At 38.7% G+C, this 26,319-nt stretch overlaps 1 protein-coding gene across 2 annotated transcripts in view; it reads left to right on the top strand.

Moving 5' to 3' along the window:
- Window positions 1-482: 482 nt before the first annotated feature.
- Window positions 483-26,319, top strand: part of LPP (LIM domain containing preferred translocation partner in lipoma) — a 448,510-nt gene continuing 422,673 nt past the window's right edge. For both annotated transcript variants that reach the window (XM_065876726.1, XM_065876727.1), the window contains exon 1: window positions 483-675. In XM_065876726.1, the coding sequence (XP_065732798.1) occupies window positions 483-675 (193 nt within the window). The remainder of the gene's footprint in view (window positions 676-26,319) is intronic.

The following is a 26,319-nucleotide window of genomic DNA, read 5'->3' on the forward strand; positions in this document are numbered from 1 at the left end:
CCCCTCCCTCCCTTCCTTCCTTCCTCCCTCCCTCCCTCCCTCCCTCCCTCCCCCCTCCCTCCCTTCCTTCCTTCCTCCCTTCCTCCCTCCCTTCCTCCCTCCCTTCCTTCCTTCCTCCCTCCCCTCCCTCCCCCTTCCTCCCTCCCTTCCTTCCTTCCCTCCCCCTCCCTCCCCCTCCCCTCCCTCCCCCTCCCTCCCCCACCCTACCTTCCTCCCTCCCTCCCTCCCCCTCCCCCTCCCCTCCCCCTCCCTCCCCCACCCTACCTTCCTCCCTCCCTCCCTCCCCCTCCCCTCCCCCTCCCCCTCCCCCCCCCTCCCTTCCTTCCTTCCTTCCTTCCTTCTCTCCTTCTCAGAGTCCTTTTTCAAGATTTTATTAAGTATGGATTAAGAAGAAGTAATAATGAAGTGAAGTATATTGCCTTCATTTTTGTGTTTCTTTAAAAACAACTGTTGTTTGTTTCTTTTTAATTCCAGATTCAACAATGTCTCACCCATCTTGGCTGCCACCCAAAAGCTCTGCTGAGCCCCTTGGCCATGTGTCTGCATGGATGGAGACCACCCATTCCTTTGGGACCCCCAGCATTTCAGTGTCCACACAACAACCACCGAAGAAGTTTGCCCCAGTCGTTGCTCCAAAGCCGAAGTACAACCCATACAAGCAACCTGGCGGTGAAGGTGAGTGAAGGATTGCAGAGGTGGGTGCCCCAAATGGGAGAGTTCAATATAATAAAAAGTGATTTGTAGTACAATGTTGTGTTGGAACAAGGTAGCTCAAGAATTTGTGGTGTGGTTATCATAGTGTATAGACTGTCAAAGGTTAAAAAGCATCAAGTAACCATCTAGGCAGCTCTTCTTTGGGGAATAAAGATTGAGATCTCTTAGGGGTTATATGACTATGGTTATACAGTGAGTTCGGGCCAGAGCTAACACTAGAACCCTCATCTCTTCATTCATAGCTCAGTGCTCTTCTACTGCTGTGTCCTCCATCCCCATCCCACTGTCTTGTAGAAATGTGTCTACCACCCAGTCGTCCCTCCCCCTTGCCATTGGACATGTGTCCAAAAATGATGCCAAACAGTGGACTCCCCTCTAATGTGAAGGGAATAAAGACACGGTTTCTTACAGAGAAGGAGGCAGGGGTGTGAGGAAGTCTAGTGGGTATGACAGTCGATGCACACCCGAGGGGCAGGATGGGGCAGGTCCTATATTGTGTTGGCGTATGTGAGAGGGAGGAGAGAAGCAGGTAATGGTTGCACTTCAGACCCCTCCACGAGGGGTCAGATTCACCACAAGTACTGTGAATGCTGGTGGGTTGTCCCCTTGGCTGACTCTTCCTGCATGGAGATGCCCCATCCTTGTCACTGTACTCTGTGAGGTTCTCCCACTGTCTAGCTGGTTCTCTAGGGACAGTGGCGTCATCTCTGATCCTCTGCAGCTTTTTGCTCAACTGTTTGTTCTTTCTTTTTTTAACTTTTTTTTTTTTTTTTTTTGTGGTACGCTGGCCTCTCACTTTGCGGAGCACGGGCTCTGGACGCGCAGGCTCAGCGGCCATGGCTCACGGGCCCAGCCGCTCCGCGGCATGCGGGATCCTCCCGGACCGGGGCACGAACCCGCGTCCCCTGCATCGGCAGGCGGACTCCCAACCACTGCGCCACCAGGGAAGCCCTGTTTGTTCTTTCTTAACATGCCACCTCACACCCTTCTGTCACCCGTCACAATCCTATTTGTATCACCTTCTCCAGTGTCTAAACTTGACCTAGATCCGAAGTAATCACTCCCTTCCCTGGGTTTCCACATACATCTTATTCTGACTGTCAACTTCCTACTTCTTTTGTTGTTCCTCCTGCTCTTCTTTTTTTTTTCCGGTACGTGGGCCTCTCACTGTGTGGCCTCTCCCGTTGTGGAGCACAGGCTCCGGACGCGCAGGCTCAGCGGCCATGGCTCACGGGCCCAGCTGCTCCGTGGCATGTGGGGTCTTCCCGGACCGGGGCACGAACCCATGTCCCCTGCATTGGCAGGCGGACTCCCAACCACTGCGCCACCAGGGAAGCCCCCTCCTGCTCTTCTTAATCTGCCGCAACTGACCAGATAGTCCGTGTGAGGCACTATGCTTTTCATTGTCATTTTATTGCCTTCCCTATAACCCCATGAACTAAGTATTTTTTCACATAAAGAAATGGAAGCTTAGAGAAAAGAGGTGACATTCTCTGTGGTTTTGTGGCTACAGAGTTTCTGAAGTGAGGCTGTGGTCTTCACCCAGCCTGCTATGCTGCTGGTCCTTCTCTTCCTGGCATATGTGGCACTCAGGCCCCGTATGATGGTGATACTTCCCTACTTCCTTATAAGAATGTAAGCTTTGTTTGCCCATTTAAGCAACAAGACGTGGTTTCTCACTCATCCTTATGTTCCTCTTGGCTCTTATTATGCTACTGTGTTTTTAGTGGAAATGATTGTGTATGGTCAAATGTATGTCTGTATGTTCCTATGTGTATATATATTTGGATGGGTGGCGGATGGCTGCATGGGTGAGTGCACTGCTCAGTAATTCTTCTCTTGCAATAAACAGTTTGGAATGTGGCATCCTCTCTCGAAGCAGCTCAGTCTCGCTGAATTTCTGAAGTCTTGAGTCTTTCTTGCAATTCTGCCAATCTCTCTTTTCTTTTTAATATAACCTTTTTTGAATACGTAAAGGAAGAAATTTCCCTTGCATATATACATTTTAAAGACAAACATGGTAAAGGTTCATGGATATTCAGACTTTTTAAAATATAGCTCCATCTCTTCATCTGCTATATATTATGACATGATATTTGTTAGAAGTGTAAGATTTGCTTTCCTTTATATTTAATTTAAATGTTAGTGCATCCTCTGTTGCTCTCAGTGTTTTTATAATTCATGTTATTTTTGTTTAATTTTTTATACACTTTCTAAAGTTTATATCCATTTTCTTTTTTTGTCCATTTAGAATGTTCTGTACCATTAGTGAAATCCCCAGGTAGTAGGTAACACAGTTTTCATTTACCGCGTGAGTTGATGAGGTCTCGTGTCTCAGCTTACGCCATTGCCATTCTTTGCCTATGTACATATGTGCCCTCAATTTCTAGCCCATAAAGCCTTAACATTCATAGCTTAATTCAGGCCCTGACTTCCAAGAACCTCAGCCACAAAGACAGAGTGTAGAACTAACAGAAATCACACAGTCCACCTTTCGCTGGTATAAAGATGAGAACTGCAGTGCAGAGAGTGTGAGTGTTTTTTTCAGAGATGCACGGCCTGCTTGTGGTCAAGTTGGTACCAGTCCTCAGGTCCCCTTTGTTTGAGTCCAGAGTTATCAGGACTTTGTATTATATTCTACTCTGTCCCTCAGCCATAACCTCTATGTGTCTCATACAGTCCTTTTCACAACTGTCCTTCTAATAGATTTACTTATGTATGGTCCTGTCTTCTTTGGTAGACTCGGACCTTTTAGAGGCTGGGGCTGCCTGACTCATGCCTTTACTCCCAACAGCCTACAGCAGGACACCTGACACCTAGTAGCTACTCAGTGATGTTTGCGGTGATAATAATAAACTACAGCAATATGAGCGTGCTTTTCCAGGCACAGATTCGAGCTTCTTAACCACTTTTTAGGCTTTATGGTTCTGTTTGAATTTCTTTTACCTCGTCTTCCCATTCCTTGAGCTTTTTAGCCTAGGATTTGTTTAACCACTGCTACCTTGAAGTTACCGATTACATTTCTCACCTTCGTATTATGTCTGTAATCTCTGGGGTTTGCTTTCTCATTTTTAATTTCTGACTGTGAAAGTAGAAAAAGTATCCACATGTTTTCCACATCAACTTATATTTATGTGATACCATATGTTATAATTTTTTTACAAGGTATTCTGCTAATAACTTTCTCTAAAGGGCTTTGGCACATTTAAGAGTAGGTGTACATTTTTTTCCAAGTTAGTAGCTCTTTAGGCCTTAGGGTCTTTTTATTTTACTACCATTGTTCTCATTTTTCATTGATTTTTTTTTTCAACAACTTGTGTGTCTTGGAATGCCCCTGCATTTCCAAATACCTCTTTGTGTCCCGTACTATATGCTTATGAGCCCATATATATATTTTATTGTTTTGTCTTCTTGCAAATTTTACCATGTTAAGTGTCTACGTATTTTTTTATGGAATGAAGTTGGTATGTATATATGGTTTTGTCTCATCACGTTCTGTTCTAGACTGATGAGAGCAATAAGATGATGCAATTTTTCTTTTGGTCTTTAAAGTACTAGCAGTAGTTTTTTTTTTTTTTTTTTAAATACATATTAGTGGATATATGTCAATCCCAATCTCCCAGTTCCTCACACCACCACCCCTACCCTGCCACTTTCCCCCCTTGGTGTCCATATGTTGGTTCTCTACATCGGTGTGTCGGTTTCTGCCCTGCAAACGGTTCATCTGTACCATTTTTCGAGGTTCCACATAATATGCGTTAATATACGATATTTGTTTTTCTCTTTCTGACTTACTTCACTCTGTATGACAGTCTCTAGATCCATGCATGTCTCTACAAATGACTCAATTTCATTCCTTTTTATGGCTCAATAATATTCCATTGTATAATAATATTCCATTGTACCACATCTTCTTTATCCATTCATCTGTCGATGGGCATTTAGGTTGCTTCCATGTCATGGCTATTGTAAATAGTGCTGCAATGAACATTGGGATATCTGTATGAATTACGGTTTCTCTGGGTATATGCCCAGTAGTGGGATTGCTGGGTCATGTGGTAATTCTTAGTTTTTAAAGGAACCTCCGTACTGTTCTCCACAGTGGCTGTATTAATTTACATTCCCACCAACAGTAAAAGAGGGTTCCCTTTTCTCCACACCCTCTCCAGCATTTGTTGTTTGTAGATTTTCTGATGATGCCCATTCTAACTGGTGTGAGGTGATACCTCATTGTAGTTTCGATTTGCATTTCACTAATAATTAATGATGTTGAGCAGCTTTTCATGTGCCTCTTGGCCATCTGTTTTTCTTCTTTGGAGAAATGTCTATTTAGGTCCTCTGCCCATTTTAGGATTGGGTTGTTTGTTTTTTTGATATTGAGCTGTTTATATATTTTGGAGATTAATCCTTTGTCCGTTGATTCGTTTGCAAATACTTTCTCCCATTCTGAGGGTTGTCTTTTCATCTTGCTTGTACTTTCCTTTGCTTTGCAAAAGCTTTTAAGTTTCATTACGTCCCATTTGTTTATTTTTGTTTTTATTTTCATTACTCTAGGAGGTGGATCAAAAAAGATCTTGCTGTGATTTATGTCAAAGAGTGTTCTTCCTGTGTTTTCCTCTAAGAGTTTTATAGTGTCTGGTCTTAAATTTAGGTCTCGAATCCATTTTGACTTTATTTTTGTGTATGGTGTTAGGGAATGTTCTAATTTCATTCTTTTCCATGTAGCTGTCCAGTTTTCCCAGCACCGCTTATTGAAGAGACTGTCTTTTCTCCATTTGTATATCCTTGCCTCCTTTGTCATAGATTAATTGACCATAGGTGTGTGGGTTTATCTCTGGGCTTTCTATCCTGTTCCATTGATCTGTATTTCTGTTTGTTGTGCCAGTACCATATTGTCTTGATTACTGTAGCTTTGTAGTATAGTCTGAAGTCAGGGAGTCTGATTCCTCCAGCTCCCTTTTTTACCCTCAAGACTGCTTTGGCTATGCGGGGTCTTTTGTGTCTCCATACAAATTTTAAGATTTTTTGTTTTAGTTCTGTAAAAAATGCCGTTGTTAATTTGATAGGGATTGTATTGAATCTGTAGATTGCTTTGGGTAGTATAGTCATTTTCACAATATTGAGTGTTCCAATCCAAGAACATGGTATATCCATCTGTTTGTATCATCTTTAATTTCTTTCATCAGTGTCTTATAGTTTTCTGCATACAAGTCTTTTGTCTCCCTACGAAGGTTTATTCCTAGGTATTTTATTCTTTTTGTTGCAGTGGTAAATGGGAGTGTTTCCTTAATTTCTCTTTCAGATTTTTCATCATTAGTGTATAGAAATGCAAGAGATTTCTGCACATTAATTTTGTATCTTGCAACTTTACCAAATTCATTGGTTAGCTCTAGTAGTTTTTTGGTGGCATCTTTAGGATTCTCTATGTATAGTATCATGTCATCTGCAAACAGTGGCAGTTTTACTTCTTCGTTTCCAATTTGTATTCCTTTTATTTCTTTTTCTTCTCTGACTGCTGTGGCTACAACTTCCAAAACTATGTTGAATAGTAGTGGTGAGAGTGGACATCCTTGTCTTGTTCCTGATCTTAGAGGAAATGCTTCCAGTTTTTCACAATTGAGAATGATGTTTGCTGTGAGTTTGTCACATATGGTCTTTATTATGTTGAGGTAGGTTTCCTCTATGCCCACTTTCTGGACAGTTTTTATCATAAATCGGTGTTGAATTTTGTTAAAAGCTTTTTCTGCATCTATTGGGATGATCATATGGTTTTGATTCTTCAATTTATTAATATGGTGTATCACATTGATTGATTTTTGTATATTGAAGAATCCTTGCATCCCTGCGATAATCCTCACTTGATCACGGTGTATGATCCTTTTAATGTACTGTTGGATTCTGTTTGCTAGTGTTTTGTTGAGGATTTTTACATCTATGTTCATCAGTGATATTGGTCTGTAATTTTTTTTTTTTGTAGTATCTTTGTCTGGTGATGGTGGCCTCATAGAAAGAGTTCGGGAGTGTTCCTTCCTCTGCAATTTTTGGGAAGAGTTTGAGAAGGGTGGGTGTTAGCTCTTTGCTATATATTTGATAGAATTCACCTGTGAAGCCATCTGTTCCTGGACTTTTGTTTGTTGGAAGATTTTTAATCACAGTTTCAATTTCATTACTTGTGATTGGTCTGTTCATATTTTCTGTTTCTTCCTGGTTCAGTCTTGGAAGGTTATAACTTTCTAAGAATTTGTCCATTTCTTCCAGGTTGTCCATTTTATTGGTATAGAGTCACTTGTAGTAGTCTCTTAGGATTCTTTGTATGTCTGTGGTGTCTGTTGTAACTTCTCCTTTTTCATTTGTAATTTTATTGATTTGAGTCCCCTCCCTCTTTTTCTTGATGAGTCTGGCTAATGGTTTATCAATTTTGTTTATCTTCTCAAAGAACCAGCTTCTAGTTTTATTGATCGTTGCTATTGTTTTCTTTGTTTCTATTTCATTTATTTCTGCTCTGATCTTTCCTTCTACTAACTTTGGGTTTTCTTTGTTCTTCTTTCTCTAGTTCCTTTAGGTGTCAGGTTAGATTGTTTATTTGAGATGTTTGTTGTTTCTTGAGGTAGGCTTGTATTGCTATGAACTTTCCTCTTAGAACTGCTTTTGCTGCATCCCATAGGTATTGGATCATTGTGTTTTCATTGTCATTTGTCTCTAGGTATTTTTTGATTTCTTCTTTGACGTCTTCAGTGGTCTCTTGGTTATTTAGTAATGTACTGTTTAGCCTCTCTATGTTTGTGTTTTTTACATTATTTTTCCTGTAATTGATTTGTAATCTCATAGCATTGTGGTCAGAAATGGTGCTTGATATGATTTTAATTTTCTTAAATTTACTGAGGCTTGATTTGTGACCCAAGCTGTGATCTATCCTGGAGAATGTTCTGTGCACACTTGAGAAGAAAGTGTAATCTGCTGTTTTTGGATGGAATGTCCTATGAATATCAATTAAATCTATCTGGTATGTTTTGTCATGTAAAGCTTGTGTTTCCTTATTAATTTTCTGTTTGGATGATGTGTCCATTGGTGTGAGTGAGGTGTTAAAGTCCCCCACTATTACTGTGTTACTGTCGATTTTCTCTTGTATAACTGTTACCAGTTGCCTTATGTATTGAGGTGCTCCTATGTTGGATGCATGTATATTTATAATTGTTATATCTTCTTCTTGGATTGATCCCTTGATCATTATGTAGTGTCTTTCCTTGTCTCTTGTAACATTCTTTATTTTAAAGTCTGTTTTATCTGATATGAGCATAGCTACTCCAGCTTTCTTTTGATTTCCATTTGCAAGGAATATCTTTTTCCATCCACTCACTTTCAGTCTGTATGTGTCCCTAGGTCTGAAGTGGGTCTCTTGTAGACAGCATATGGATGGGTCTTGTTTTTGTATCCATTCAGCAAGTCTTTGTCTTTTGGTTGGAGCATTTAATCCATTCACGTTTAAGGTAATTATCGATATGTATGTTCATATTGCTATTTTCTTAATTGTTTTGGGTTTGTAGGTCCTTTTCTTCTCTTGTGTTTCCCAGTTAGAGAAATTCCTTTAGCACTTGTTGTAGAGCTGGTTTGGTGGTGCTGAATTCTCTTAGCTTTTGCTTGTCTGTAAAGCTTTTAATTTCTCCATCAAATCTGAATGAGATCCTTGCAGGGTAGAGTAATCTTGGTTGTAGTTTCTTCCCTTTCATCACTTTAAGTATATCATGTCACTCCCTTCTGGCTTGTAGAGTTTCTGCTGAGAAATAAGCTGCTAACCTTATGGGAGTTCCCTTGTATGTTTTTTGTCATTTTTCCCTGCTGCTTTCAATAATTTTTCTTTGTCTTTAATTTTTGCCAATTTGATTTCTATGAGTCTTGGCATGTTTCTCCTTGGTTTTATCCTGTATGGGACTCTCTGCGCTTCCTGGACTTGGGTGGCTATATCTTTTCCCATGTTAGGGAAGTTTTCGAATATAATCTCTTTAAATATTTTCTCGAGTCCTTTCTCTCTTCTCTTTCTGGGGCCCCTATAATGCGAATGTTGTTGCCTTTAGTGTTGTTCCAGCGACCTCTTAGGCTGTCTTCATTTCTTTTCATTCTTTTTTCTTTATTCTGTTCCGCAGCAGTGAATTTCACCATTCTGTCTTCCAGGTCACTTATCTTGTTCTTCTGCTCAGTTACTCTGCTATTAATCCCTTCTAGTGTATTTTTTATTTCAGTTATTGTATTGTTCATCTCTGTTTGTTTGTTCTTAATTCTTCTAGGTCTTTGTTAAACATTTCGTGCATCTTCCCGATCTTTGCCTCCATTCTTTTTCCGAGGTCCTGGATCATCTTCACTATCATTATTCTGAATGTTCCCTATCTCCACTTCCTTTAGTTTTTTTGTCTGGGGTTTTATCTTGTTCCGTCATCTTTTACATAGCCCTCTGCCTTTTCATGTTATCTATCTTTCTGTGAACGTGGTTTTTGTTCCACAGGCTGCAGGATTGTAGTTGTTCTTGCTTCTCGACACAAAGTCTGCTAGTGTTGGAGGGTCTCCTGCAGAGGTGGGGGGCACCTGTGGCTCACCACAGGGACAAGGACACTGGCAGCAGAAGTTCTGAGGAGTACTCCTTGGCGTGAGCCCTCCTGGAGTCCGCCATTAGCCCCACCCAGCAGTAGTGTTCTTTTTCCTGTAATCAGGGTCCTTTCTTTGCTTCAAATTTTCAAAAATTCCGCAGAGCCTTAGACTTTGATGGCAGAATAGGGTATAGATCTTTCTTTTTTTTGTCCTTGGTAGATACCAAAGTACGTGAGCTTTTTTCCTGTACTGATACATTATTTTATGGAGATGGTTTTGAAATTTTCCTACTGTTATAACTCTGGCAGTTGGAAATTTTCTCTGTCTCTCTCAATAGTTTGGCTGAATGACATTTGATAATATTTTGTATCCCTCATTACAATAGATTATCATACAGAATGATTTGTAAAGTTTGCAAGTTTGTAAAGTTGGAGTTATCTTACGGCTTGAGGTTGACTTTCTCCAGTGTCTGAAGTTTCTTTTAAAAAGTATTTTTTATGTAAGATTTAAAAAAAAATGAATCCATAGGGTACGAATTCCAGGTGACCCTTTCAGTAGAATTCCTTTTACTTGTACACTCCTTTGTAGTTCATACAGCACTTCCATATTTATTGTTATTTAATTCTCAGAAGAGAGTTTTTACTGTAGCTCTCTAAGTTAGGTAGAACATGTGCTATTGCCATTTTACTGAGTGGTAAACTACCAGAAGTGAAATAACTTTTTCCATAATCATGTAGTTAGTAAAATTGTAGAGCTAGGCTCTATTCTTTATATCTAGGGCTCTTGCTGGTTTTAAAGGTTTCTATTTATTAGAGCTTGGGCTAGACAGCCTCATCTATTTTAACTCCATTATTTTATTATTTCATGCTTTTTCTTTGAAATTAATTTCAAAATGGTTGCTCTTTTCACAAACTTTTCCTATGTATATTACCTTACACACTTCTGTAAAACATAAACAAAGCCTCTGTTTTCAAGCTTTGCCTACATCGCTTCACCTTGACTTGTAAAGTCAAATCAGAGTAGGTGAAGTGAATTCTATTCAGTGAGGGTCCTAAGCCTGGAAATTTTTTACTAGATCTCTCTGTGCTTTCTACTACCTGAGGTTACTAACCCATTCTATGGAGAGGGAATATTTATAGGTGATTGATAATCTGGGGTAAACATAGTAGCCAGAACAAATGTCCTCATAAGCAACTGATCTCCCATGATGGAAATGGCAGCCAAGCTTGTTTCCATTCCACTCTCCTGCCAGAGCCATTCTTCATGTTTTAACCACAAAATCTTTGAGCAGCAGAACTAGAAAAGTGTTTGAAGGTTTTCTAGGCCAATTCTTTTACTTGTCAGATGTGAAAACTGAGTCTGAGAGGGAAGAGAATGTCTTCCCAAGGTTACCCAAGAGTTTGGGGCTGAACTGGCTCCAGAGCTCAGGCCCTGAATGTGCTCATTCCATTGGGTCTCCACTGACTTAGATTGGAAGAGACAAAGTTGGGGCTTGGTTCCTAGGAGTTGATGAGTCTGATTGTTGTTACTTGGTGCACAACTAGCTTTCAGTGATATGAAGTCATGCAACTCGGTCAGGCAGCACGTATTTGTTTTCTCAACAGATAGCTAAAATGTGAGGGAAACGGATGGCCACCTATGGCAATATATTTGAAGAAGTAGTTTAGAATGGATTTTTTCTGCCATTTTTAATCTTGCCCATATACGCAAATTTGATGCTGCTTCTCTTCTTACAGTTAGTGAAAGCTTTTTCTTTTGTACACCTGGAATAATTGGCAGTAGAAAATATATAAGGACTGATGGTGAGCTCTGAACAAGGTGATGTTGAAATATTTATACTTGCAGTTCACGCTCCTGTCTCTGGAGTCCTCTCATCTCTCTTCCCTGACATGAAAGGTGAATCTGGCCTCTGATTTTGGAGGTACAAATGGGAAACATCTTCTTTATGTAGTTCTGACAGTCCTGTTAAGTTGCCAGCCATCACAGAAGAACACTCGCGACTTCTCAGACTGTTTGTTATAACCATGCATGGTCTGTCAGGAGGACAGTCGCAGCTTCACTGAAACATCAGGAACTCTAATGAGACTAGAGTTTGACTGGCATGTCCCTTTTCTGGTTCAGAGTAAGCATCTTGAGCCTCATCTATCACTGTGGAGTGCCAGTACATGAGTTTTAATTTTCAGAGCCTCGGGGGGAAGAAGGACAAGCTGTTCATTCATTAAAGGGTTGGGTAATAATTGTATTAATTTGATCTTTACATTGCACCTTCCTGAAGAGGAAAGAACTTGTAATTCTTTGGGTGAAATCGTGAAATCAGATCTTACTAAATATTCATAGGCCTTATCGACACTGCAAAGATCCAAGGTTCAGTGCTGACTTGGTGGTCAGGGTATTTACATACCAGCCTCAGTTTCACCACTTGACCTTGGGCATGACAATTTTCTATTCCATATTTCTTAATTTATAAAACTAGTTGTTAATATTAATTATCTTACCAGATTGTTTTGAGGATCAAATATAACAGTGAGTATAAAAATGTTTTATAAATTATAAAATACCTTACGACTCTAGGAATTACTTTTGCATACTTATTCAACAATCACTTACTTAAAACAGAATTTGTGCCAGACACTCTTCTAGGGGCTGAAGTAATGAGCAAAACAGAGATTGATCTCTGCCCTCCTAGAGTGTATTTCTTGTTATAATAAAAATAACTAGTTGCTTTTATTAATATTAAGTAATATTGATAAAATTATAAAACAGTATTTATTTAATAAATGCATTTCATAATTTTACACACACTATTACTAATAATTTTTCTAAATTATAATACTAGTACTATAAGACTAATAAATATATAGTAATATAAATATAATTATTACTACTAATAATATTCATAAATACTGGTAAACAGTATTAACCTCTAATAGCAGTGATAGGAATCACAGTGCCTCAATATTATATACATTATAAAATTCTTGAACCAGGATGAATCTTAAAAATTATCTAATACAATTTCGTTTCTCAGATAAGGATAGTTCATTCCCTAATACATTTCTAGGAAGTATAGGACCTTTTCTCTAGGAATGCTGTAAATAACAAATCAAAATTGTTGAATACAGACAGGGGTTATTACCTCAGTTTTAAAGGCTCAGAGCGGTCAGGTGGTTTGGTCAATATTACAGAACAGTAAGTGGCGAAGCTGAGTCTGGATCCTGTGGATCCTTCCATTATGGCCACTGTTCTGTGTCACTGAAGTGTTTTGGGTGACTTGCTTAGAATCTACAGTGATAGAATTAATGTATGTGCACAGAGTGAGTGGATTAGATGTTTTAGAACAAAAACGAATTCCTGAATTGTTGACAAAAATCTCTTTTATTTTGTAACCTGTCAGCTTAATTAACTGCTGAAGTGAATGCCTTCATGAGGTGGTAGATTCCTCATCCGTGTCTGACTCCAAAAACTGTGAATAATGCAATATTGTGTGGTGAGGTGCTCTTTAATCTTCATTTTTTTAATTCTATAAATGTGTGATACAATTTTCACTCCATGTTTTAAATGTGAAGAAAGCTTAATTTCTTTTTCAAGAATAAAAATAAATGTAGAACTACAATAAGGCGTCACCATACACCCTTAAGCCAGGTAAAATAAAAAATCAGATATGCTGGCGAAGGTGTGGAGAAGCTGAATCTCTCATACATTGCTGGTAGTTGTATGTAAAATGGTATAATAACTCTGGAAAACTCTCTGGCAGCTTTTTTTTTTAAAACCCACATAAATGTGTACTAACCATATGATTTAGCAGTTGTACCCTGGAGCATTTAATCCAGAGACATGAAAAATTATGTTCACAGAAACTCCTGTACATGAATGTTCATAACTTTTTTTATAATGGCAAAATACTGGCAACGTCTCAAATGTCCTCCAATGGGTAAATGTTTAAATAGACTCAGGTCCATGCATACAGTGGAATAGTACTATTTGTTAATAAGAAGGAGTGATCTATTGATACATGCAGCATCCTGGATTCACCTCAAGGGCATTATGCTTAATGAAAAAAGAAGAATCAGTCTTGAAGGATTACATATACCGTATGATTCCATTTATAAGACATTCTTGAGATGACTAAACTCTAGTGATGGAGAACAGATTAACGATTGTTAGGGGACAGGATTGGGGATGGAGTGGGGCAGGGAATTCATACCAAGAAAAAGCAACAGGGAATTGGTGGTGGAAGAGTTCTGTATCTCAGTTGCAGTGGTGGTTACATGAACCTGTACATGAGTTAAAATAGCATAGATCTACATACACAGACAAAGGAATTCAGGTTAAAATATGGTGAAAACTGAATAAGGGCTAGTTAACAGTATTGAAACAATGTCAGTTTTCCTGGCTTGGATTTTGTATTATATCTTTATCAGACGTTACCATTGGGGGAGGCGGGGTGAGCAGTACATGGGACTCTTTATACTATTTTTACAACTTTCTGTGAGTCTATATTTTAAAATAAAAACTTTCAGAACAATAAGGTAAATACATACATATAGATTTCTTAATGTTTTCTTGTCCTTCTCAAGGTGCCATCTTGCATGCACCATTTGAAGATCCCTGTTACAATGGTGGTTTACACCAGTGGTTTTCAAAGCTGGCCAGTCATCAGAAAGACTTGGGGAACATTAAAAAAAAAAAACAAAAAAACACGGTCCCTGGGGCTCATGTCAGTCCTACAGAATCAGAATCTCAGGGCATGGGTCCCAGAAATCTGCATTAAAACAAAATGAAATAAAACTCGCCAGATAATTCTGATTGACACTCAACCAAAGTTTGGGAACCATTTGTTTATTTCAGTAACTCCAGGGGCCAATCTTTTAATGCCCTTGAACCTTCTCCAGGTCCTGTGGGTACAGACTCTCTCCTTAGTAAAGGATAGTGGCTGTGGAAGTCTTATGCCTCTTTTATCGTATGAACAATGTAGCGATTCAGGGGCTCAAATCGTCCTTCATGATGCTGTGCTTTTCACCATAAATACCAGTTTCCTTCATATGTTGTTCCAAGGAATTTTAATTGGGATCCAAAAACAGAAGAAGATGTAAATAAAAAAGATTCTTCTAGAATGCCTCAGCAGTGCCCAAACTTTTTCATTGTAGAGCACTTGCTCTTGTGTAACTTCAGGTAACAATGCCTGAAATGTCAGCCGATTTTGGGTCACAACAGGCCTATGTAAATCATCTATAAATGGATTCATTATGAATATTATAAAAATAAATCCGACACCTAAGCCTTTGGGTAAATGTGCCATATAAAGACATCATACCCTGGAACAATGATTGACCCTAGGAGCTGTAAAAGAAAGAAATATCATGCTGTTATATTTTTATCATCCTTCCTTAAATTTATAGTATCCAGAGACTGGACGGCTGAGGATAGCACCAGAGAGAGAGGAGGGCAGATCCCTGAGGTGTGACACCTAGACCCTGCTAGCACTTTGACCTTCCAGCATTCTCTCTTACTATCCATTCTGTATGTTGTTCTGTATCTTGCTGCTTTCAAGCAGAATAGATGGTCTGCTAGTAAAGGTAGACATATAATAGCAGAGGTTGAATTCTGTAAATTCTGTAAGCCCTTAAGAAGATGAAGGATGTGGTGTAGGAGGAATTGGGGAAAGCTTCACAGAAGAGGGGACATCTGAGCTGAGTCTTGGAGAGTGAGTTAGTTGTTAGCCAGGCAGAAGAGGGTGGTGGACAGCATGGCGTGCCAAGCAAAGGGAACGGCATATGCAAACGCAGAGCAAGGTGCCGGTTCTGACCCTTGTAATTTTAGCAGCTCTTTGCTGACGTCCTTACGTGGTGCATCGGGGCTCCTGGGAACTTTGCAATATGAGCAAAGTAACTTCCCTCTGAGCAGACGCAACATCTCGTGTGCTTTGACACATATCTCTAGGAATAGCTCCAGGAAGTTGGGTAGCTACAGGCAGGAAGCACCAAGAAACAAAGCATACTGATCTTATTACACCATGGGCGAGAGCTACTATCCTGGTGGTCTTGGCCAGAAGGATCAGGCCATTTCTCTCCAAGCGTCTATCATGCTTGAGAATGAAATGTTTCTGTCTGTACAGATGCTAAGTCCAAAAAGCAGGGGGAAAAAACCAAGTCTTCTTTAATTCTCCCCAAACTAGGTCAAAGTAGCCTTTTATACGTAGTCAAACACTCATCCTTAAGAATGTGAGATGTGAGGCAACTAAAACATTTTTTTTTTTTTTTTTTGGTTCTGGTTTATCTCCTTTTTGGGATGATCCTGAGAAAATAGGAAGCAGTGAAGGAAGAACTTTATTATGAAATATTCACTATAACTTGCAACTTTAAAGATTTTGTGTGTGTGTGTGTGAATAGATTTTGAAGCACTTTCCCACATAGAATCTAATTTAATAACCAGCATATCCTGTAACATTATTATGGTTCCTATATTATTAAGGTTCCTAGAGACAAATGAACAATTTGAGATTCAGAGGACTCACAGCAAAGCTTATAAATGTAGAAGCCACATTTGACCAAACTTGAGTGTTTTCCCTTAAGTAAAGCATTGGTAATATAGAATAACCAGTGCATAATAATTGTTGACCACTGCTATTGCTAAAACAGTTTCTCTGGGAGAACTTTGTTGTAACGATGTGACAGACTTTTTAGTGGATTTATTAGTCTGTTTCATCTGCTTCACTGTTAACCTCATCTTTCAGTTACACTATAAAAGATGGGTATCATCACCCTCAATCTACAGAGAATATAATACAAAGTGAAACAGCCAGCACAGGGCAAGGCTGGGCTTTGAATCCTCGCTTCCTAACTCCAAGTCCAGAGGTTTTCCTTGGCTCTACATTGCATCTCATGTTAATGCTATTATTATTTTTTAAAAGAAGAAAATTCCCACAATTATTTTCCCTAGTCATTACCATTCAGAGATATTTGAAAATTGAATTTGTCCAAAAATATGTGAAAATTACTTAGAATCACCTGTGCATGGGTGTGTATGGGATGAGGTATGAAAGTATAAAACAGCCAAAGTAATCTCTGTAAGTCATTACCAAGAAGACATTATTTCAGAGAGCCTTTGGAAGAGCCATTTGAAATATCCGTTAATTCTGGTGAATTATGTCATTTTGCTTAGACTTGTTAGATGTCATTGGTAGTTTTACTGACATTAAAATGAAATTAAAATGACATTTAAATTTGCAGATATTTTTGTTATTGATCTGTTCATATATAATAATGACTTGTAGTTTATTAAGTGCTTCCTTTGTAAAAAAAAATATTTACTGGAAAAAGAAATCTCCAAGTTATATGATGTGTATCTAGAAACATCACCATTTGAGGTGTCATTCATACCCACCCAGTATGGTTCCCAGTAGACTGAATTTGAATTTTCATATCTCACCCTCTGCCTTTACTTCAGTTCCCCTACTCGGCCCAATTCAGATGTACCTTATGCCATTGTTATTGAACAGAACTCTATAATAGATAGGGAAAGAGTAAAAACACATGCTAGCCCTTAAGCAGTTTATATTTTCATTAGAAACCTGCCATATGAAAATGATCAGGTAACTAACAATATAAAGCTATAAATTCTGTCTGTGAAGTGGCTTTATGGTTAACTACTCAGAGGGTTCAGAAAGAAGAGTCTGCTTGGGGCCGGGACAGGATTGGAAGGATAAAAGAGGGGAGGCTCAGAGGAGGCAGTGGTTTAGCACATAGACTCACATCAGATAGATCTGGGTTCAAGTTTGGATTTTACCCCTTACTTCTCTAGGAACTTGGGCTAACTAGGTTAAGTAGCTACTTAAGCTCTCTCAATATGTTCTTACATTAAAATAGAGATACACGTATCTCAAATTTTCAAAATTAAGTGAATAAATTGGCATAGTATCTAGCACAAAATAAAGGTGAAACCGATGGAAGCTGCCAGCATTATTGTTGCTATTATTATTATTAAAATTAAAGCATGAACACTAACCCTGGGAGTAATAATCCATAGCTTTTTCATCTATAGATTTTTAATCATAATTGTCTAAATGTAATTCTTACTTGCTATTTTTTAAAATAACCATGGTTTTATCTGTTCTATGGTAATGTTTTGCTAATTGACATTTTAGGATCAGCTTGTCTTATTCCTGGTAGAATTGTGATGTGTTTATATGTCCTTTTTGGAATTTGCAAAACACCTTTCTCAGAGAGAGGCCTTACTTTAACCATGTCAGTATGGAAGAAAAAGGATTCATATGTATGGTATCTCTTTAAGAAGGAACATTTTTATTATTGAACTAGTATCACAGATAATAGCATAAGTGAACATTATATAAAGCAAACTGTATAAAGTAAACCATTTTTATTAATTTAAAAACCCTTTTGTTTTCTAAATTCTTAAATGAGGCAGAGAGATTTTAGAGATGTTATTAATTATATCATCACAGAAAAATAATTAATTAATTTGCTTAGGAATTTTATGTTGGGTCCCATTTATCTCTGGGATTCATACTTGGAATTTAGCCTGTCTCCTGAAATTGTATTTAAACTTGGTCTCCATGTGTATGTCTTTTTCAGGGAAAGGGTCCACATGTCATCAAATCCTCAAAGAGTTACTTAACTCACTCATTAAGAAAGACAACATCCCTGCCTAAGAGGTCACCAGTCTCCCAAGCCAGTAATATTAATGCTGCTTAAATAAAAGCCAGGGTTTCCTTTTCCTATTGCCAAATGTAGGAGGCAGTGTCTGAAGAGAGAACTGAGCATTTGGTGGTGATGGTGGTGCAGGTTCTAATAATTATATTAGAAATTACAGTGAATGTACAATATAACATACAGTGTACATACACAATTATCTCATTATATATATGGTTTTGATACACATTTATATCTATTTGCACATCTCCTCTGGGCCGTGCATATGTAAGGCGAGGCATGGAGATGGACAAGGCATGGGCTGTTTCCTCTAACCACGCAGGGGTATTCATTCCCATCTGATGGTTGAGGAGATGGAGGTTCTGTGATGAAATTGACTATACCTGGTCCTACAGGTAGAAAGTAGTCAAGAGGAGATTCTTGAGTTCTTTATACTGCAGTATGCTTTCTGTTGCCTAGCATATAATTCTTACCCATACATTTTTACTTATTTCTCTTGTATGTGAATTTAAAATGTCATATTTGTTCTGCTTCCATTATTGCAGTTTTGAATGATGATGCATCAGTGCAGTGGCCTATTTTAGCGGAACCACAATAGCTTGGGTAGAAAGAAAAAAAAAAGATTCAACATACTCAGGAATGGAAAGCAGCCATCTTTTTATAGCTAAAATTGCAAACATCTGGCAATTACTCTGTTCTACCTCCCTTCAAAAAAAAAGAAGAATCATCCCTTCAACTGCAGCCTGCCGCTGCGTTTAATCAAGGCAGCTATGCAAGCCTCAGGGAGCAATAGGTTTTGATTCAAGGAGGCCATGGCCTAACCCAGTTGGCCAGAGTTTCTTTGGAAAGTACACCATTTAATACTCCCCATATGCTACCGTGTTATATAATGATAATAATAGTAATACGGCAATTAATGGCTGTAGAAAATCCCCTTTTGCTTTCCTGCCCTGCTTCATTTGTGGTGGTTCTTCTGGCAGCTTTTATATTTTGGAGTTTAACTGTTTGGGTCAAGTTTGCCTCTCTCCATCCTCTGGAGCTTTTTTGTACTCTTAAACAGAAAGTTCAGCTACATCAACGCAAGCAACAATTACTGATTTGATTTTATTATAAACTGGTCTAGTAAAATGTTGAAGGAACAAATTGATTTCTTTTGAAAGCCTGGCAGTGATCATATAGTCAAAAAAACAATCCACCATGGTTATGATTCCTTCATACCCCACCCTTGTTTCTTGTTGTGATAATTGTTTGTGAAACTAGTTCTTCCCTCCCTGGCAAAAGTCAGCTCTGTTGGCAGGGGAAGTGAGAATGGCTGGTGGTTTGCAATAAGGCTGAGAGTCAGAACTTCTGCATTTTTCTCTTGGGGCCAGTGCCAGCTTTCATTCTGGCCTTGACCAATGTGCTTACCTTTCTATTCCCCATTTACCTTTCTCTTCCTCTGAGCCACTGAAGGGGAGAGGTGGACTTTTCCCTTCCTAGGTTCTGTCAACCTTATTACCACTGTTGCCTTTGGCTATAGGGTATCTCGGTGAATAATCATTACTAATTTTGAAGAGATGGAAAAGATGTAGTATAAAAAAAAAAGGTTCAATGGCACAGTGATTTTCAAAAACAACCTCAAGAACTAAAAATAGGCTGTTTTCTAGTGTTATAGTGTTAGCATATTATGGTACTTGGAAATCATAGACATTCAGTGGGGGCCTTGAGTTTATTTTACATTTGCTTTTATGCCTTTGGTAGATCTGTTTTCAATACCCAAAGCCACAGCTCTACCCTTGATAAAATAATTTTGCTAAGCTGTTTCTCCTGCCAGTCTTCCCAAAATTCCAGTGAATTCTGCAAACATCTCATTAACATAACTGCAGCTTTGGAAGAGGTGAGACTGTGACTGGGGAGTTTCTGGTTTAAAAAATAAATAAATAAAGGGAAGAAAAGGACAAGAACTCCCAATAATCTGAAATGCATATCTCACTCAGTACAACTTTTCCATGTAGAGCCTGAGAGAGTAATGGTCTCTGGAATCTCAAAATGTGTGTCTCCCTTTCTGTGTCTGCATTCAATATATTACTTACTGATAGCTCTGACCTTTCTCCTTCATGAACCCATCTTAGAACTTGGGCTCTTTTATTACAGCCAATGTTGTTGCCTATTGCCTTTCTCCTTGATGACCCTGCTAAAGTGGAAGAGGTTTTGCCACTGTCTTTCTACCATATTTTCCCTTTACTTTGGGGCTTAAAATCTACAAACGTTTTAGAAAACAGCCCACACACTATTGCAGAGGGCTTTAAATGTCTCTCAGTTGTTCTCTACCCTCATGACATGCAAAAGAATCACCTGGGGAGCTTCTAAAAATACCAAGACTTGGCCTTCACCCTCAGATATTCTAATATAATGGATCTGGGCACCTTTTCTTTTTTTTTAAGACACTTTCGAAGCTTTAGAACCACTGAGGCAGACCAGTCTCTCTTCTGATACTTGAGTTTCTACTGTCTCTAACAAGGTGTTTTTCAGGCTTTTCTTGAATATTTCTAGTGCAGGAAACTGAAACTGGCCTTTCTGTCTTTGGACAGTTCTGAGTTTTTGGAAAGTTCATCTTTATTCTGGTTTGAAGTCTGCTTTCATAAAATCAGTGGCCATATCACTTAGTCTTATAAATTTGTAATCTCTTGTCATGGAGTTTAGTTAGTACTTAATGTTGTAAGCATGTACCCTCAGGGGGAAAAAATCTGTAACAATCTAATTGCGTTTCCCTCGTTGTGATCCAGTTGTCATTAAAGGGAACCACTTTTGAGTTATGAATCTCTGGGAAAGGAACGGTGAAGAGCGAACAGAGAAACAAATTAAGCAGGCACTTATTCTAGTAAGGCATCATCAGAGTTACCTTGCCAGCTAGCTGATTTGGCCTTAAGAGCAGGAACCAGCAGGAATGCTGGTCACCATTAAATTCACGGTGCCTAACACGATTAAGGTGCATTCAGTGAATAGTTACTGAATAAATAATATGTATGAAATTTATGAAGGTGGCTCAAATTAAATATACAAAACTGATAGTTTTAAATGTAACAATAGTTTAGAAAATACAGTGAGAGAAGGTCCCTTTAGCAGAGGGAATAACGCTTAAAATGCCTAGGCACAAATTTAATAAGAGATAACAGAACTTCTCTAGCCACACAAACAAGAACAAAAACAAAATAACGACCCTCAAGCCCTCCAGAATGACATAAGACTCAGTAGCGATCCCCCTGTTGTAGATCTGCCCTCTTAGACAATCTGAAGTTTGCTCTGGCTTTAATATATGGTGGAGGTGGGAGCATATTTTATTTATAGAGTCCCTCGTGTTTCTTTTGGATTAAAAGATATTTTCCTATATTCAGGTGAATTGCAAAGAAAAATCCTCTTTCCTATGTGAGCCCTTGGAGCCTTACAAGATAGTGATTTGTCCCTCACCCCATCTTCTTACCCCCCTTCAAGCTGAACAGTTACATTGTAGGGTTTCTAAAGCTTTTAATTATTTCATTATATTTAGCCTATCCTGGAAAGCGTCATTTGTCAGGACCCAGAACAGACTTAGTGCTGCTGAGTGCAGATAGAAAATGGCAAAATCCTCTAAGAGAATTCCTTTTCCTAAACAAAGATGCAAGTACCAAGGATTACCGTTACAATTTCAGCACGGTTTGTCAGGCTTACTTATAGGACTAGTCTATGTGGTATTATTATGGCTGACTTTTTAAAAAATTCATGTGTATACTTTTGAAAATACTCTTTTTCCTTCACTATAAATGGAAAAGAATACAAGGTCTTGAGGGGTAGTAAGGTCAACAAATGAATTTAGAACTTTCTTGTGATTAGGTTAAGTAGCTAGATTAGGGCAAATAGGATTTATAGTTCAATAAATAAGTTGGGAGTTCACGGGACTCAAGCAAGTCTAAATTTTGAGGAGACAAATTGGAAAAGTTAGAGTTCAGAATGAGTAATAGTAAAGGCAAAACTAAGATTATTAAGAAGATTATCAGCATTGCCCATGTAATTGTTTTTTGCAATAGCTTTCCCTGGTTTATCTTGTTCATGGGTTCAAGTTGTTTTACAGACCTTTAATTTTTATTCTTTTTATTGTATATTTCTTAAGGGCAAAGGATAATCTGCTACTTTCCCTCTGCCTATGCCAGTGATTTGTTATTCATGTGTTGCAATTACATGCTACCCCTACCTGGTTGTAGCGTGCCTAAAACATTGGTTAATTGAAAAAGTGAACATCAAAACTCTTAAAACTCAGCCTATGAGTTAAGGTGATGAAGTGGCAGCATTCATTCCACAGTTATACTTACCATTGTGATTTACTATCCCATATATTTGTTTAGAATGTAAAGAATTCATAGTTAGAGTAATAGAGGCAGATGACTCAACACCCAGAGACATCTGGAGAGGAGGTACTGGTGAGATTGTTTCCTGAAACTTCTAAGATCTTCCTGTGGCAACCTGACAAGGTAGAGGCATAGGCACAGGCTTCAAACTCAAAGTCACATAGATAAGGCCAGGTTCAATAAAACTGAAAACACTTTTACATCATCACTGGTGGCATTGAGCCCTCCAACCCCCCCCCCCCCACCTCCATGTAGATATTTTGGGGGGTATATAGATTTTATTTGTGCCAATAGTCTCCTTTCAGTTCATTTAACCATGTCATAATTAAGTTGTTTTTTTTCTCTCAGGCATCTTAGATTCCAAATAATGTTACTGTTTCACAGAGCTTCAGCCATAGCTCCCTTTAGCACAGGGAGATCAGCTCGGTGCTTTGTGACCACCTGGATGGGTGGGATAGGGAGGGTGGGAGGGAGGGAGACGCAAGAGGGAGGAGATATGGGAACATAAGTATATGTATAACCGATTCACTTTGTTATAAAGCAGAAACTAACACACCATTGTAAAGCAATTATACTCCAATAAAGATGTAAAAAAAAAAAAGATAGGGTTTTTTGAGGCATCATGTTTTGCGAGTGGTGAATCTATAACATTCCTAAGCAGTGTGTCCCATGCAGTTTGCTCTATATTGGATATAGCCCAGATAAAAATTAACCTGTATGAAAATATTGCCAGCTGTAGACTGAAATTGTCATCGGGCATTGGTGCCTCTTATCCTGGAAAACAGTATCAGCCTTAGGTTGAAGAAGGAGATATATCTTAGGATCTATGCTCACTTTGGGTATTACAAGGAATTTTCCTTCTCTTCAACAGCTGCCAGGACACTTGTTGGTAGTAGATCAGTGCCTTAGTTGGGCATTTGCTGGAAGTAGAGGAAGGGCAAGGCTAGAGTCACAGAGGGAATGCTAGGGCAAAGGCTTGTAGTTAGAAGGTGGGCATCATTCGTGAAGTGCCCTTCAAACATCCTGTTTTCAGAAATAAACTCAACCCTAGTAGCACTTGTTATTTCTTCCCCAGAGTATAAAGAACCATGAATGCTAGTTAATAGCTAGGATCTACTGCAAAGTTTGACTTGGTTCTGAATGCAACCTCAGAATTGTGTGGATATTCAATTGAAAGGAGAGAACAAATAACTTGCCAGAATAAAGGAAATTTTTACCTTAGCTACACCAAAAAGGAAGCGCCAGCCAATCAAGAAGGCAACCACTGCACATGACAAGAGCTAACCAGAGGGAAGTGTGGTCCAGTGGAAAGGACTCTTCCTAGCTACGCACTTACGGCCTATGTACATCACCGAACCACCCGGGGTTGGTTTTCCCAATTGTAAAACAGTGAGATTGAACAATATTATCTCTTCATTTCCTGTTCTAAAATTGTATGAAACTATGATTCAGCTACAGAAATTGCGTAAAATTGGTTACTCCTAAGAGGCGTGGAGTAAAATTGTTCCCATGGAATATCATGCGTTTAGTAAGGCCATGAAATGGGCTAAAGGCTCTCCATTCCGTGTGCCCCCCGCGTGTTCCTCTGCCACCCGCCCGCATGCCCTCTCAAGTCTTCCATTCTAGGCTAATATCCTCAAACATTCTTTTTCCTACACCAGAGCAAGATAGAAATTCATGTTCTTAACTACATATAGTTCATGAAGAAGCTAACATTTTATTTGTGTCTACCATATGGCAAGTCTCTGATACATCATCTTTATATCATTATTTGAAATTTGGTACTAATATTTCAAATGTTCAAATAATGAAATTGAGGCTTAGAGAGGTAGTAAATAAGTCGCCTGATGTCTCCTGGCTTAATGAATAATGAATCTTTGATTTGAATCCAGCCATCTCTAAATCCAAATTTCATGATCTTTCTGTTGTATTTTGTATGCTGACTCCCAAAATCTATACGAGAAATATTTGTTAAATGTGCTCACACTGAGATACAGATATATATCTACCTATATCTGTATATTCATATCCAGCTAGCTAACTAGCTATCAGAAAGAGGGAGGTCTACATCTTTGAGAGTATGCCAAAGTGGAACCTTGCCAGAAGGACTTCTGTTTTGAATAGAAATAAGAACCTTAAACTGAAGGCATGAGGTTTTAATGATAAAAGTTTAGATAGATATCAGGAGATACCAGGAGAGGAATCTGATGGCCATGGTGGCTATGGATATATACTAGAGATGATATAGGAACTTGGCCTTGTGGCAAGAAGTGTGGCAAAATAGAAGTTCTTCCCAGTTAAGCTCGGGATCAGGAGGTGAGAATGGGTGAATGGCTGGCTACCTGATTCTTCGAGGTAGTATATAGGAAACATAAACTAGGGAAGATGCATTGGATAAAGATTCAGAATATTTGTTATTTCCTTAAACTTATTTATTTTTTAAAAATATCCTAGTGTGTTTTGAGGGTATCAAAACCTTTAGCAAAGAACCTGTAACCATTTCTTTTTCTTTCTACTGAAATAAAAGCGGGAGGCGGTGGGTGCTGGGGGAGTGGTTAGGAGCCTCCAGAAATGGGAATAAAAGCCTAATCTGAACACTCGTTCGTTTGTTCATTCACCAAACGTCCATTGAGCACCTGGGACATTTAATCCTATACACCCAAGAGCTGTGTAGGATTAGAGGTAAACAATGTGGGAACTTTACTTTGGCTGTGTATTTGAGCCAGAGAAGGGGAGGCAGGAGGACTCTGGCTAAGAAGCTATTTAAGAGTTTCCTTTCAGCTTTGTCCTTATCCAGGCTGGAGATGCACCCAGAGTATTTTTTGGTCTATTTGGTTACTTGTGAAATTAAAAAAAAAAAAAGTATATTAAAAGTAAGGAGATGGCATGGAACTGTTATGGAAATTTTAAAAAAAAGTATATTAAAAGTAAGGAGATGGCATGGAACTGTTATGGAAATTTAAAAAAAAAGTATATTAAAAGTAAGGAGATGGCATGGAACTGTTATGGAAATTAAAAAAAAAGTATATTAAAAGTAAGGAGATGGCATGGAACTGTTATGGAAATATATTTCAATATGAATATTGGCTGCTGTAATGATGGATACAGTTGATCCACCATGTCCACCATTTAAAGGAAGATGGGAAAATCCTTACACCTTTGTAAAAAAGGACTTTGAAAATCTTGGTCCAGTGGTAGTGAGAGGGTTAAAGAGAGTCCACTGTTTTGTAACCAGGCCCAGTGATCTTGTATGAGACATGTCAGGGTGTTGTCTGCATGCCGTCTTTGCTGATCACAGTAATCGGGTCATAAGAGAAAGAGAAGTACTAGAGTGTCTCTTAGCAACCAACCCCAGGAGAAAGAGAAAATTACTCAAACCTGGCCATCCAGCCAGGGAGGTAGCAAGAAAAATAGTCTGAAAGACTGCTGAAAGTGCTCAGGACCACGATTTCTACATGGCAGCTCCTATAGGCTGGCTTGGGTCCCTTTTTTTTTTAAAGGAAAGTAAGAAATAAATAAGTAAAGAAACAAACAAACAAATCTCTGAAACAGAAACCTTTCTTTCTTTGCCTTCCTTCCTCTCTCTTGTGGTAATTTGTCTTTTTAAACTTATCTCAGAAAGAGGGAGAAAGAGGCAAAGGGTGGGCAGGGACCAAAGAATCTTTGTCTCTTAAAACAGGAACTTGGTGGTCCCAAGCACGAGAGGATGCTGGGGGAGGGAGGTGGTGTCATTTCATTGTGCCCAGTGTTTCCAGATGAGACTGGAAGTACTAGAATGCTCCCCAAGGAACAGGAATGCAAAGTCTAGAGGTGGTATTATTAGTTTTATAAGATTTGCCTGCCCTGCTTGTTAACTGTGTAGCAGTCAGCTCTCTAGCTATTAATATTTATCGCTACAGACTTTGGTCCAAGGTAGTGACTTCCAAACCTTTTTTTTTTTTTTTTTTTTGACACAAATGGCAGCAAGAAATAGATTTTACATGAATAATTACACA

The sequence above is a fragment of the Phocoena phocoena genome, chromosome 4 (assembly GCF_963924675.1).
Source record: "Phocoena phocoena chromosome 4, mPhoPho1.1, whole genome shotgun sequence".
Taxonomy (NCBI): domain Eukaryota; kingdom Metazoa; phylum Chordata; class Mammalia; order Artiodactyla; family Phocoenidae; genus Phocoena; species Phocoena phocoena.